The 15,405-nt window shown below is 44.6% G+C and overlaps 1 protein-coding gene across 2 annotated transcripts; it reads right to left on the reverse strand.

Moving 5' to 3' along the window:
• Positions 1-1,738: 1,738 nt before the first annotated feature.
• Positions 1,739-9,064, reverse strand: LOC102852463 (glutathione S-transferase Mu 2-like). 2 transcript variants are annotated; one of them, XM_006899319.1, is made up of 8 exons: positions 9,029-9,064; positions 8,632-8,707; positions 8,167-8,231; positions 7,820-7,901; positions 7,617-7,717; positions 5,543-5,638; positions 5,345-5,455; positions 1,739-1,828 (listed from the first exon to the last, which is right to left on the reverse strand). In XM_006899319.1, the coding sequence occupies exons 1-8, from the start codon at positions 9,062-9,064 to the stop codon at positions 1,739-1,741; spliced, it is 657 nt and encodes a 218-aa protein (XP_006899381.1). The 2 variants fall into 2 exon arrangements, with proteins under 2 accessions (XP_006899381.1, XP_006899382.1); XM_006899320.1 differs by lacking the exon at positions 5,345-5,455.
• Positions 9,065-15,405: the final 6,341 nt, after the last annotated feature.

Below are 15,405 nucleotides of genomic sequence, written 5' to 3' on the forward strand. Positions count from 1 at the left end.
GAGTAAAACATGAAATGACAGCATAGAGGTTTCTGTGAATTTGCTATGTTGTTGTGTAACATCTCATCAGAATCAAGCCATAGCTGACCCCTGCAGCAGGTTTTGAGAGGAAATAGGAGATTGCCCATCTTATCTCAGGCATCTCAGGAGGACATTGCACATTCTTCTCCCGTGGAGCACTTGGGAGATTCCAACCATGTACCTTTAGAATTGCAGCACAGCTTCCTACCACTGGGCCACCAGAGCTCCTGTGAATTTGCCGTAGGATTTCATAATTAGTGCAGTGTTCAACAACTGTCGTTGCCAGTCAGCACACATGATTGTATTTCACTAAAAGAGCTGCACCTCCACAAAGCTCCCTTGCACGATCCACCATCTGGCTATGATGCACGTGTCCTCAGCCTCGTGGTTCCTCAGGGAATCCTGCTCCTTAGTGGATGGCCTGATATGAAATGCCTACATCACTGTCTACCCACCCAGATCTGCTATTCTGTGGTTCACCCAATTGTAACTGCCTATCTCGGGCCAAGGTTTCCAACCAGCAACCATAACCTATTATCACTGAAGTTAGAAAGAGCGGAGGGCTCATTCCCCCCAGACATGTTGAGTTCAAATCTCCTGACCCTGATTGCATATTCCCTATATGACAGAGATTGGTGGATTCAGAGCTTTATAAGCCAGCTGTGACTGCAGAATCCTGCAGGGTCTTACTTTGCGATAAATTCAAATTCCTATCATTTGTGAAATATTTACCGTGTGTTTGACACTGTGATAGATATCAGATGAAAGTCAGATAAGACATGGATTCTCTTCTCAGTGACTTTATGCTCTAGTAGAGGGAAGACCAAATAAAACAACAGTTGCAATCCAGTGGGATAAGTTCTGTTGAGATTTATTGTGAGACTAGAGAGAAGGGGTGTATGGATCAGCAGGAGCTTCTAGGTGAGGGTGACAGGAACAGTCTCCCAAGATGTGACGCTGCCGGTATATCAAGCATCCTCAGAACCTCCCCCATACACACACACACACACACACACACACACACACACACACATTGTGAACTGGAAGTCCGTTGAATTGATGAGGACCCCAGGTACAGAAGGACCCTCCTTTCTGCAGAGATTTCCATGATGTGGGGCCGTAAAGCATGCGGAGGTGACAGAAAGGTGCAAGAATCCTCATCATTGTCTTCCTCTTTTCCCACAAACCCTGCAATCCATCAAGGCCCTGAACACCAAAACAAATGGAAAAGACCGCTTTCTCCCAACCACCATCATCAACATTAAAGTTTTTCTGTATCTAGGTACCCAGGAGACAAGCCACATTAAGCATGAATCAGCCCTGACCTGGAGATCAGACATGGCTAAGGTGGGGCCCACACAGGAGCAGTTCCCACAGACTGACCGTATTTGATCCCCTAGGACGAGCAGGAAGCTATGCATGAGCACACCAGGCCTAGGGATTCAGGCAGCTCCTCCAAGTAAAAAGGGCACTAAAGGGAGGCTGGGCTGGCTGACTACCATGCAGGGGGAGGGGAGATCCAGTGGGAACCTCGCTGAAGGAAAATGGAGCTGAGGCTTTAAAGAGCTCAATTGAGATGTAGGTTGGGAGAAAAGGCCTTGGGGAGAGAATGGTGTTAAATGTGGTAACAGAAGAGAGGTCTGGTGCTGTGGGGCAGGGCAGCTGGGGGTTCTCCAGGCAGCAGCTGGCTCTCTTCTGGCTCCTGGAAGCACACAGCCTACTTATTGCCCCAGAGGGCCATTTTTCCAAAGAGAGGCCTTGGGAGGAACCTGCTGGACTTCATGTAAGCAGAAATCTTATCCAGGGCCTGAGGGAGAAAAGGAAAGCCAGAGCTCAGTTTTGCTGACCTGTTAAAGCCTCTAAAGAAAAAGAACATTTTTTAAAAATTTTCTTATCCTAAAATAAGAAATGAGTCTCCACATATGAAGGTCCTACATTGACAGATGATACACATCTTTGAGAAATTAAAACAGTGGATTAGAAAATTCCCCAGGCTCTGCTGCAAAACAGAATTTACACTTATCTGAAGGGAGACTGAGGTGCACAGAGATTACAGACCTTCTCCCTGTTCTCTGAGCCAGTCCTGGGACAGAGCTGGAATCTATTGGGCTGTCTCTCCCCAGTTCTAGTCTCCTTCTGCCACACTTTCTCCACTTCCTGCTCCCTCAAGAAAATATCTAACTTGCAGAGGAACAAACTTGCACTTTTTCACTAGAAGGCTCCTGGGTCATGACCACATTCCCAAAGGTTTCACAGTAACGTGCCTGGTGGAGTTCTGGTGTCTAGTCTGCCGGGAGTCACACTGCTAACACCAAGGTGGTACTGCTCTGGGGGGTCGGCTGAAATGAGTGAATGAAGCAGCACAAGGGAGCGCAGAACACGCTACTACAGACTGAAAGAAGCCAGATACCACTCAGCAATGACTCAGCAAGCCTGGATGAAGTTTCACTGGGGTGGTTGGACTAGCAAGCTAGGCTATAATTATTCCACTTTGCAGGAGTGAGTCGTAGCTTCTCAGCCTGGTAACTGAGTCCAATCCTATTATGCCCAATCCATCTCATCTCTACCTACAGGCTCCTCGATATAAAGAGAGACGAGGTCATTTGACACTCCGGTGAGTGTTATGGACTATCTAGCAGGAGAGAGGATTTGCAAAGGATTCAAAGACCTCTAGACTTTCCTAAACCCAGTGGGCTAAAGCCCTGGCAGACTGCAGCCCCACCACTGCTGACCTTCATGGTCACTTTAGCTCCTCTGTGTCATCCCCAAGGTGCTTGCTTAGCTTAGATCAGAAGTTGGTGAGAATTAGCAAGGAAAGGATAACTCTTTGTGTAAAAGGTAAGGAAACAAGACCTGTAGTCTGACTGCCTCAAATTCTGAAGTTTATAATAGAGCCGATTGGGCTGCTCTCCAACCAACTGGCCATGTGGACTGGATGGCTGGCTGTGAAGTGGGGTCCAGGTTGTCTCTGCTTTAATGCAGTTGCCACCTAACACCCCACCACTGTCTACAGCTACAGTTATCCCTGAGCTGGTGAGGGCAGACTCTGCACGCCTCCCTGGGCCTCACCCACAGAAGGCCACCCATAAGCCTGAGTTAAAATCGATTTACTGACATCCCAGTGTCTGCAGCATCCTCCAGCATCGGTAGGCCCAGGTTCCTGGAGAACTCCCAGTGCCTAGGACACCAACTGTATCAAGGAGCTTCAGCAGGCAGGGACCTGACCTGGATCAAAAAGATGCATTCCACCCCTGATGATGGATTCCTGCTGGCACTGAGTCTCCGAGTCTCAGCTCCCTTTCCTCTCCATTTGTCTCTAGTGAGATCAAGGCTATTAAAGGGCACACTGGAGGGGAACTCCTCTTCGATCTGATTAGGGCTGTCACGGGATTAAGGACAGCTGCATTCTACTGTTCCTGCAACTGTTTGGTTTAGCATATCATTTGGTTTATCATATCATGCAGCACCAGTTTTTCACATTCTGTCATTAAACACAAGTATTTTGGGGGACACAACTCAGTCCACAACAATGCTGAAGCAGGAAATAACAGAAGAGTGGGGAGAAGGACTCTACCCCATCATGTTGTTGTTGGGTGCCATCGAGTCGACTCCGATTCACAGTGACCCTATGAACAACAAATCTGAACCCTCTCCTATCCTGTGCCGTTCTCCCACTCTCTGACACACTCAAACCCATTGCAGCCGTCACTGTGTCCGTTCATCCGGTTGAAAGTCTTCTCTTTTGTCCACTCTCTGCCTTTCCAAGCATGATGTTCCTCTCCAAGGAATACTCCCTCCTAGCAACATGCCCAAAGTATGTGAGATGAAGCTTTATCATCTTTGCCTCCAAGGAGCATTCTGGCTGCACTTTCTCTGAGACATATTTTTTGGCAGTCTGTTGTGGTGGTGGTTGTTTATTGCAAGGGAGTCAAGCACGACTCATATTGACGCTATGAACGAAAGGCCTGAAGCCTTTCTATAACTATCGTCATTTACATCATAGGGAGCATAAAATATTTCAAAGGGGCACTGACAAAATACTCAAATCCCAGCATCTCCACAGACCTGGGAACTTCAGGGTTTTCCTAGTTATGGGCCATAACTAGGCTGCAAGCTTTCTGGGAGTTGAGTATAAATGTTGTCTGTGTTTTAGGAACTTAATATAAACCCATCCTTATCTGAGTCCTACTACTCCATACACATTCAAGTTCTGCCTTTCCTATTTTCTTCAGCTATGAAACTCAGGAAGAAGAAGGACCCGAGCTTCTCTTTCATTGTTGTAAAAGACAGCCAACTGTCCTTAGAAGCTGTGAGGAAGCCAGAAGAGCCTATATGGGCTTTGTGTCCATCATGGGTTATCTTGTGATCTCTCCCGTAAAATATGTGTCCTGTAAAACTTGGTTAGGTCATGATTCTCAAGATTATATAATTATCCTTCAAATTGTAAGCCCTAACCAATATACAAGGAGCTCTGGTGAGTCAGTGGTAAGAATCTGCATTGCAATCTCGAAGGCAGGCAGTTCAAATCCACCAGCTGCTCTGTAATAGAAGGATGAACAATCTCCTCCCATGCGATTAACAGCCCCTGAAAACCCACTGGAGGGTCAGCTTTGGGTCGGTTCCAACTTGGTGGTAGACTACGCAAGCAATCTACATATAAATGAGGCAGTAGAAGAGGCAGTAGTGTAAGGATATAATCATTCCCCAAGATGTGATCTGATGTAATCAACAAATCAGTTGTCAAAGGACTAAGATGGGATTGTTGTTAAGGTCACAGCCCCAACTGGACAAAGCAGAGCTCCCCTGGGGTGCAATTACATCTTCTTCTGCCTCACAAAAGATAAAAAGAGAAGCCAGGAGATTTCAGTAACATCAGGAGAGAAGGGCTGGGAGTGGAACATGTCTTTGGGCCCAGGTTCTTGCTGAGAGAAATTTCTCTATCAAGGAGACACAAAGAAAGCAAGCCATCCTTCTCGGCTCCTAACTGAGCTCATCAGAAAATTAACCTCTGTTTGTTAATAACCTCCACTTGTGTATCTTTGCTATAATAACCATAGATAAGTAAGATAGTGACTTTAAATAGATTCTTTACTCTCTTCCTCCTCAATTCCTCAAGAATAAAATAATTCACTGCACTTTTACTAATATTATGTAGACTAAATCTGTCACAACATATATAAATTGCTTAGCACAGGTTCTGGCATAAAGAAAACACCCCATAAATCTAGTTATTATAACTAGTTATTTTAGCTTCTAAACTAGGAAAGAATCATGAAGGAGAGAAAAGGAAAGAATAAAAAGGAAAGAGTATCAGGGGCTTCACCTCAAAGCGGGCCATGAAGTCCTTCAGGTTTGGGAAGGCATCCAGGCACTTGGGCTCAAAGATCCGGTTCACATCAAGGACGTCATAAGCAAGGAAGTCAACGAAGGTGATCTGCAGAAAGCTCAGCGGAATCAGTAAGACGCTCTGACAGCTGGGAGGAATCACACATCCATGTCACCCATCTCCTTCCACTTTTACCTTGTCCCCTGAAAACCACAGTCGATTCCCCAGGAACTGCGAGTAGAGCTTCATCTTATCAGGCAGCCCCTCCAGGTATGGTGGCTTCAGCTTCTCCTGGGGTAGAAAACAGCTGTCACCATATGAAGACCCAACTCCCTGGAAAGAGAAACGGCACTTCCACTACTGGGGTGATGTGTGAGCCTGTAGCCTCCACAGAACGTGCCCAGGGCAGTCCCTAGGCTTCCATTGAATCCAACCTCCAATTTCCAGGTCCTTACTGCATACTGTACATAGGGTCACTATGCATCACATGTGACTCAACCAATAACACATTCTATGAGGTTTGTAAGCAGCAGTGGCATCCACTTCCTAAACAACTTGCCACCGGAAACTATGAACTTTGATAAATGTTGATAGTTGTAGAGGGACTTTAGGCCTTTTGTTCATAGTGTTGCCATGAGTCATGCTCAACTCAAAGGCAATCAACAACAATGACAACCGTGTACCAACCCGATCTCTCAGAGGCACAGGAAGGAAGAGAAGAAACTAAGAATGATTTGAGTCCATCACCACTGATCTCCATCAGCCCCTCTACCAGTCACATGTGGAGTGCTGGGAGCTGCTGATGAGGGTGGGACTCATGTAACAGAACAAGACCTACAGGAGTTCAGAGAAGTAAATGTTCTAGCACAGGCATTCAGAGGACAGGAAGGGGTGGGTAAAGGAAATGGGAAAGATCTAGTCTGAAAAACAATGTTTATGAACTTTGTACATAAACAAGAACAAAACATTCTAGAAAAAAAAGATGGTCGAACAAGCAACCAAGCAGCAGGTATTTTATGAAGAAAGCTAGAGGACATAAGAACCATCAGTGAAAAGAAGCTGAAAGACAAGAACTTTCCTCCAGAGCCAACAGGGAAAGCCTTCCCTTGAGGCCAGCGCCCTCCTAAACTGCAAGGAAGCATTTTTTTTTTTATTAAAGCCTCGCACTTGTGGTATTTCTGTGATAGCAGCACTAAGTAACTAAGATCATGAGAATGACTGTCCACTTGGGAGGATGTCTTCAGTGTCACTGAATGTCCATGTCAAAATTATAATTATCTCTGTTTTGCAGTGTATTTTTTTTTTCAGTAACAGTTTAAAAAAAATCAAACTGTGAGAGGAATAAAAGAATTCAGAGATCATGTGAGTGGTTTCCAGGAAGATAAGGAGAATCTGACATGCTGAAAGGGAGGAGGGAGAGGAGGACATTCCTGCAGAAACACGGAGACTGTGGTAACATAATATGGCTAATAATCAGGATTATATGAGCATTCTGTGATTAGCAAGAGAAGGACACTGGGAAGAAAAATAAAACACCCAGTTTGAGAACTTAATTTCCACACTGGGAAGTCCAGAGTTTCTCCTAAAATTGGAGGAAATCGATTATGAGTTTTCATTTGTTGAGATTTAGGATTATGAAAGTGATTCTGCCAGCAACAAAGTGGGCCCTACTGTTGAATCCCTAGCTCTAAGGAATTCAAAGGTGTGTCTGATTCAGGCCACAGTTTCCCGATTACTAGCTATTCTATGCATCAGAGACCTGGACAATGAATAAGGATTACAGAAGAAAAAAAAATTATGCCTTTGAGCTGTGGTGTTTGAGAAGAACTCTGAGCATCTCCCGGACGGCCAAGAGAATGAACAGATATGTCTTGAAAAGTGTGCAGCCTGAGTGCTCTGTGGAGGCAAGAATGATGAGGCTTCACCTCACATACTTTGGACATGTTGCTGGGAGGTGCTGTTTCTTGGAGGGGAACATGATGTTGGGAAGGGTGGAGGGTCAGCGAAGGAGAGAAAGACCCTCAACCAGGTAGATTGATATGGTAATGGCTGAAATAGTCTCTTGTATGTCAGGAAGTGTGAAGATGGTGCAGGATAGAACAGGGTTCAGATGTTTTGTTACAGGGTCGCTATGAGTCGCCCTCGACTCGACAGCACCTAATAACAGCAAGGAGTCCAAATGTCACATGAGACCAATGCAAATTACAATGCAGAATCTCAACTCCTAGTCCAAACGATATTATTATGGCCATGTTCACCACAAACTCACAAAATCAGGGCTGTAGCACACTCTGGCCAGTTCCATGCGGGTGTCCATAACCTGGTTCTCCAAGATGTCCACTCGGATCTTTTCCTCTTCTGTCTCTCCACCTGCAGCCCATATATGAGGCACAGCCTCAATATCTCCGCCCAGACCAACAAGGTAATAGCCACCTGGCCTCTTATGATCCCACACCTGACCATCAGACTCACACAAGTTGTGCTTGCGGGCAAGGTAGCGCATGATGGCGTTGCTCTGCGTGATCTTGTGAGCCCCATCCAGGAGGTAGGGCAGCTGCAAGGGAAACCAGGCAGGCCCGTTACATCACCACTCTCCCCAGGACCCCTTCTCCTGAGGAAGGAGGGCTGAGATGTGGCACACTCAGGGCCTGGATGATACTACATAAGCACAGATTGTGGAACACAGAACACCATGGAAAGACCGTGGAAGAAGCTGAAATGACAGAGATGGAGCAGAAGGCACTGAGCCTACAACCTCCAGGCTGAGGAGAGGAGATGGAGGGAGAGACCCCCTTCACGGCCCCACACCCGGCACCTACATTGGGAAAGTCCAGGCCCAGCTTAAATTTTTCATTCAGCCACTGGCTTCTGTCATAGTCAGGAGCTGTTGTAGAAAAGATGGAAAAAGAACAAACTTTTCAGTATCCAAGGTAGTTCTTTCTCCACATACAGTTCCAAACAAGACCCCCTGAGACAGGTGGTTCTGGAATCTGCAGAACCTCAAAGTCTCACATTCCCAGAAGGAGAAAGACTTTAGCAAACTCTAAGGGGTACCGCATTATAATCACTGATAAAGGGTTGGGCAGCAGTTCCCTCCCAGCATCCTGAACTGGCAGGCCAGGGTTTGCACAGACCAAAGAGAAGAGAGCAAAGGGCAGTTCTCAGATGCAGCCACTGGATTGTCTGTGGAGGCCCTGCCCAGGTGGCAACAGGTGCCCAGGGGCACAGGCTGCTTGTTAGTAAATCAGCATTAGATGACAGGGGGCCACACAAGGGTGCCATACCGTCCCCCAACTTGTACTTCTTTTCTTCATACTTTGAATCTGTGTATTCCAGGATCAGGCGGATGGCATGAGCCAGCTGGGAGCGATAGTGCAGGGAGAGTTAGAGATGGAGGGGCCCTGACAGCCTGACTTTACCTCCTCCCTCCGGGTAAACCAGCGGCACCCACACCCAAGAGAGGAGTAGGGGTAGAAATCCCTCAGACACCACCCCAACCGCCCATGGCTCTCACTAAGCCTAACCTCCCACCCCAAACTACCTGCCTTGAAAGGCCAGGCTGCAAAGGGACTCAGCTCCAGCCCTGGGATGTATCTTCTCCCAGATCAGGGGCTCTGGGGTGCTCAGCATTTCCTCAACAACACACCCCTGTCCCACCAGACCAGATGGACCCTTGCTCACCCCGCGGAGGTCCCAGTAACCCAGAGTCATAACCATATTGTAGGTTTCCGTTGACTGAGCCGCCTAGCCTCCAGAAAGCTGAAGAAGGAATTTATCAGAGCTACTAGGAAGGGGGGGAGGTGAGAAGGGAGGGTGACTGTGACGCTGAGATCCGCCCTGCCCCCCCCCCGTGTTTATGCATGTCCTCACCCCTCCTTCACCCTGCCCCACCTCCAATGCAGCCAGCCCTGCAGACACCCGATCTCCTTTCCCTCCTCCACCTAGTTCTGGGATCCAGGCCCAGAAAGTGTCAGGGAGTAAATTCCTTTTCTTCAACTAGCTCTGAAGATGCTGGTCGCTGCCAAAGTTTGGATACACAAACTTGGTTTTGGTTTTCTAGTTCAACAGGTCCTCCACTCCCATTCAGAACCTGGCCTTGTCCTAGGAGGGGATCGACCCTGTGTTTGTGGAGAGAATCCCTGAAAGGCAAGAAGTTTTTATTATGTTGTTAGTTGCCATTGAGTTGAGCACGACTACACATAACAACTCCATGAATAGCAGATCTGAATCCTGTGCCATCCTCACTGTATCTGATAGGTTTGAGCCCACTACTGCAGTCACCATGTTAATCCATCTCAATAGGAGTTTTCTTCTCCTTTGCTGACCCTACACCCTTCCAAGCATGATATCCATTTCCAAGGATTAGGCTCTGCCAGCAATATAGCCAAAGTATGAGAAACAAAGCTTTGCCATCACTACTTCCAAGGAGCACTCTGGGTGCACCTTTTCCAAGACACACCTCTTTGTTCCTTGGGCAGCCTGTGGGATATTCAGTACTTTTCTCCATCAGCGATGCTAATTCTCTTCTTTTCCCCCAGGGCTTTACACAGCCTTTGCTCCTAATTGTTGAGTTCCCCAGGGCTCTGAGGCCCAAGCTGCCAAAGTCAAGCACCTATACATAACAAATCCCCATGGACTGGACTGGCAAGCCCCAACAGGAACAGAGAATAGGAGCTGTGGCTTGCGTTTGCTAGTCACAGATTGTTAAGGACCTTGTCCTTTTTTGCTTACCTGGAAAAGGATTAACAGGACCAGCTATAAATATATCAATTACCAATTCAGCCCCATTTGTGAAACTCAAGCCAAAAATCAGATCCTAAAATATATCTACATATCTGAGGTACAACCCAGAAATGTCCAAATGATCCCTACATTGACCTCAAATCAGACTAGTAGCATCAAAATGCCGGTCACAGAAGGCATGAGAGCAAGGGCAGAGAGAGGGTCTCCTCAGAGGGGCCAGATCTCTGTCCTGCTGCTGAGGAAGGACAGAGAGTGAAGGACCCAACACAAAACCACAAGAATGTTCACAGAACCAGTGTCACAGGGACACCAGAGTCCCCTCCTCACACAGGGAGTCAGTTACCCCGACCATAAATTCTAGTCCCAGATGAGAACACCCTGAGCCTATTTCCTCACGAACAATGAGAAACTCAGGTGCTTATGAGGTCTCTTTAACCTGTGGGACCCACTTAGCAACTTGACTGACCAGCTTTTCTGTTTGAAGGCAAAAGAGTATTACAAAACTCAGGTAACGTGAAAGAATTTAACCTGTGGTTGATTTGCTTTTATTTAAAAAATTCAACAAGAATTAATGATCCTAATACAACCAGGAGAGAATAAAATAGATGAATGGGACCTTTTAAGACTCAAATCTGTATACACATCAAAAAACTTCTCCAACAGAGTAAAAGGGAAAGCCACAGACGGAAAAACTATTTGCCAATGGCATATCTGATATTGTTGTTATTGTGTTCCGTGGAGTTGGAATCAACCCTCTGGCAGGTTTTCAGAGGCAGTTAATCACATGGAAGGAAGTTGTTCATCCTTCTCCCGCAGAGTAGTGCCTTTGGGATTGCAGCATAGCTTCTTGCCACTAGGCCACTCTAACAAGAAAAAGGCAAACAGTCCAATCACAAAATAAGCACAGGATATAAACAGACACTTCACCAAAGAAGACATTCAGATGACAAAGAACATACCGAGAAATGTTTAAAATCCCTACCTATCAAAGGGATGCAAATCAAAACAATTATGAGATATCATCTCACCACAGCAACGACAGCATAGTTCAACAACAGAGCAGCAAACAACAAAAGCTGGCGAGGTTTCACAGAGATTGGAACTCTTATTCACTGCTAGTGGGAATGTAAAATGATACAGCCGCTATGGAAGGCACTCTGGCACTGTCTCAAAAAGTAGGAAGTAGAAATGCCGTTTGGCCCAGCAATTCCACTTCTGGGAATATATCCTAAAGAAACCAGACCCACAACTAAAACAAATGTATGCACAACCGTGTTCGTTGTTGTGTTATTCATAATGGCAAAGAGATGGAAGCAACCCAAGTGCACATCAACAAATGAACGGATAGAAAAACCATGGTACTTCCACAAAATGGAATGTTACACAGCACTGAAAAAAAAAGAACTCATAAAGCATTACACAACATTGGGGAACCTGCAGGACATTATGCTGAATGATATCTCAGTTACAAAAGGACAAACACTACATATAACACTGCTGGTATTGTTAGGTTAGCAGACTTAAGGAAGAAATCTGAGAAAACGAGAGAAAGCTTAATGTAGCTTTATTAAAGGGGGCGGGGGGGGAGGTGGCGGGAGAGCCCCCCGGGGTGAATTCCTCATCCTGGAGAAGCAGAATGGAAAGTCACACTGTGAACTTACTGGGGAAGATTTTTATAAACAGAGTCTTTAGGGAGGGACATTCCACTCTGATTTACGATTCACCTGCTAGCTCAGCTAGGCAGGCAAGGCCGTTTGCTCTTCTTATCAGCAGCAGAAAAGGCCATCAGCATTTGAGTTCTGAATTCTTCATCATTCTCTTTGGTCCCCTTTTCCCAGACTTAACAGATATAAAATAAGGCAGATATGGGGCAAGGCTGGGGAGAGAATGGAAAAAGAATGGATAGATGACAAACACAGAAATAGAACTGATGAGGGCAAGAACTGTCTGATAGGAACATATGATTAGGCATTACATGTATGAAACAATCTGGAACAAGGTGTACATTGCAAGGAGGGCTGAGGAGGGGGGAGAAAATTTGTAATAATGAATAAAGTAAATTAAATTTTAAAAAAATAATTATTGGATCCATGAAAAAAAATGACAGAAACTTGTAAAAAGAGAACTGTTTACACTCAATAAAAAGCAAGAATATTGCATTACAAATAAAGGTGCTTTTTTTCCATTAATTTTAATGAAAGGTTACAGAGACTTAGGGTTTCCAGTCATTCATTGTTGCACTTTTCTCCCTGCCCACCCCCCTCCCCCAGTTAAATTTTCTCCTTGATGAGTAAAAGAAAACTCATTTCTATGCAATCCCTCCCCTCAAGTCCACTGCACTGGGCAGACTTCATTCTGGACTCCTATCATGACAATAATACCTAATCATATATCCCTTTTAAACAGTTCTCTCCCTCATCTGTTGCAATGCAGTATACATCATTCCTCCCCTTCTTTTCTGTCTTCCCTCAGCCCTAATGTCAGTCCTGTTTTACAACAGTGGCCCTAAGCAATATTTGTCCTTTTGTGACTGAGATATTTCACTTAGCATAATGTTCTCTAGGGTCATCCACTTAGCATAGTATTTTATGAGTTCCTTGTTTTTCAGTGCTGCATAGTATTCCATTGTGTGAATATACCAGAGCTTCTCTATCCATTCATTTGTTGATGAGAAATTTTTTTATTAATTTTAATAAAAGTTTACAGAGACTTAGGGTTTCCAGTCATTCATTGTTACACTTTTTCCCTGCCCACCCCCTCCCTCCAATTCACTTTTCTCCTTGATAAGTAAAAGAAAGTATACTGTATTGCAACAGATGAGGGAGAGAACTGTTTAAAAGAGATATATGATTAGGTATTATTGTCATGTCAGGAGTCCAGAATGAAGGCTTCACAGTGGAGTGGACTTGGGGGGAGGGATTGCATAGCAACAAATAAGGGCTTTTAAAAAAATTCTGCAATAAGAAAGAATGAAGTTCTAATGCATAATACAATAAGGATGAACCTTGAAGACATTATACTGAATGTAATAAGACAAATGAAAATTTAGGCGGGGGGGACCACACCAGTCTTTTTTCCATTCATATGGAATGTCTAGTATAGACCAAATGCATGAAGACAGCAAGTAAGTTAGTGGTTACCACAGGCTAGGGCAGGGGAATAGAGAGTTACTGTTTAATGGGTACTAACTTACTGTGTGAGATGAAAAAGTTTTGGAAAAGAATAATATGATGGTTGCACAATCTGTGGGTGTGATACTGTCCTCCCAAAATACATGTTGTAATTCCTAAGCAGAGCCTCAAACTGGTTCATTCCATCTCCTACTCTGACCCCTCCAAGAGGCTCCTAGGTGAAGGGAGAGAAACACAGGGAGTAAAACTTAAAATCCTAGAAATGCCCAGGCTCACCGGTCTGTTAGAGACTGGTAATACCACCCAGGTGTGGTCTTCAGTCACTCCAGCGCCCGAGGGTATTCTCAATTAAGTTGCTTCATGACTACACCCTTCTGAGAGCACTCAATTTATTAATACTAGGTGCTTCCTAGCTTTGGAATTCTCCACTTGTGCAAAGCAGGCGTTGTCTCTGTCAGTTAACAGTACACACTGCTGACAAGTGGATTCTGACTCAATACAACACTACAGAGCAGTTTTCCAGAGACTTCCTCCCATGGAGCCAGACAGCTTCAAACCACCAACCTTTCCACTAGCAACCAAGTGCTGAAACCAATGCACCACCAGCTCCACAGTTAACATTAAAACAAAACTAAATCCTCTGCCATCTAGCTGATTCTGGCTCATGGAAACTTTCCACTGGATTTCTGAGACTCTTCAGTCTTTAGAGGAGATGATTGATCTCTTTTTCATGCTGAGTGGTCAGTGAATTCAAACTCTTGATTTCTCAGTTAGCAGCCCAGCTCCTAATGTACTAAGGGCTCCTTACAGTTACCAGTCACCTCTCTGAATTCCTCCAAGGCCCCGCTCTCCTGTGTGATGACTGGAGCAGTTAGCATGGCTGATGTGCCTTGTTTACCAGGGCAGTCAGCTGAAGAATGGGGAAAGTTACAGCAAAACAGCTGAACATTTTTTGTGTTTTGTCATCCAGATTTCTGTCAGGCTTAGAAACTGTGAAGGCTTCATTGAGCCTCTGCCAGAGCCCGGCCACAGAACCCTCCTCTTCTGAGGAGCCTCCACGTGAAGGACAGGGATGTGCTCCTGCTACTCCAGTCTTTGAAATGCGTGTTTTTCTCTTTTATATTTTAGTTTACCACAATATTCAGAATAAATTCTTTTATTTACAACTGTTTTTACGTCTTTAAGCCTTATTGTTCCTTTTGTACTGATAATTATTTTTATTAAGAGTCAAGCCTCTAAAAGCAGTTTGTTTTTTAACAATAATAATATTATTGCCAAAAAGGCAGGCCCGTTTTGGGGTTTTCTGTGGCTGTTTTCACACAAGGACAGAAAGCTGAGGTTTCCAGAGACCATGTGACCTATGAAGTCTAAAACCTTTACTCTGTAAACTTTTAGAAAGAATGTTAGCTGATACTGATCTACATTTATACATGTTTTATTTGAGTTAATATTTTACTCATAGTTATTTCTGTTTTATCATAATATCATCTCTGATTTCTAGCATTTTTCCCCATTTTCTTTTCTATCATTTTTGTCTCTAAAATTTTTATGTTACTGTTTCCTAAACTTCTGGCTTAAGTAAAGTGTGTATTACCAGTCATGTACCTTCTGTTGTTGTTGTTGTTGTGTGCCATCATGTAGTGACCAACCCGTAGCTGACCCTCCAGCGGGTTCTCATAGGCAGTAAATTGCTCAAGAGGATACTGCCCTTCCTTCTCCCATAGAGGAGCTCATGTGACCTATGAAGTCTAAAACCTTTACTCTCTAAACGTTTAGAAAGAATGTTAGCTGATACTGATCTACATAATACATATTTTAATCTGATTTAATATTTTACTTGTGGTTATTTCTATTTTATTATCATATCACCTCTCTAAAATCTTAATGTTACACTTTTTGGCTTAACTAAAGTGTATGTTTAGTGGTTCAAAATTGGAAAGGGTGTGCGTCAAGGATACATCCAACTCCCTATTTTTTCAATCTACATGTAGAACAGATCATCCGGGAGGCTGGGCTCTGTGAAGAGAAATGTGGCATCAGATTCGCACAATGGAATACTATGCTGCATTAAAAAACAAGGAACTCGTGCAATATTACTCAAAATGGTTGACTCTGGAGAACATTATGCTGAGTGAAATATCCCAGTCACAAAAGGACAAATATTACATGATGCCACTGTTGTAG

The sequence above is a fragment of the Elephantulus edwardii genome, unplaced genomic scaffold (genome assembly GCF_000299155.1).
Source record: "Elephantulus edwardii isolate Elephantulus edwardi_28Jun2011 unplaced genomic scaffold, EleEdw1.0 scaffold00252, whole genome shotgun sequence".
Classification (NCBI taxonomy): domain Eukaryota; kingdom Metazoa; phylum Chordata; class Mammalia; order Macroscelidea; family Macroscelididae; genus Elephantulus; species Elephantulus edwardii.

Excerpts from the sequence above, each read along its gene's own strand:
- LOC102852463 (XM_006899319.1), bottom strand. The coding sequence starts at position 9,064 with ATGGTTATGACTCTGGGTTACTGGGACCTCCGCGGG. Across the intron at positions 7,718-7,819 it reads TGCCCGCAAGCACAACTTGT|GTGGAGAGACAGAAGAGGAA; the intron begins GTGAGTCTGATG and ends TATGGGCTGCAG. Across the intron at positions 1,829-5,344 it reads ACTTCATGGCCCGCTTTGAG|GCCCTGGATAAGATTTCTGC; the intron begins GTGAAGCCCCTG and ends TTTCTCCCTCAG.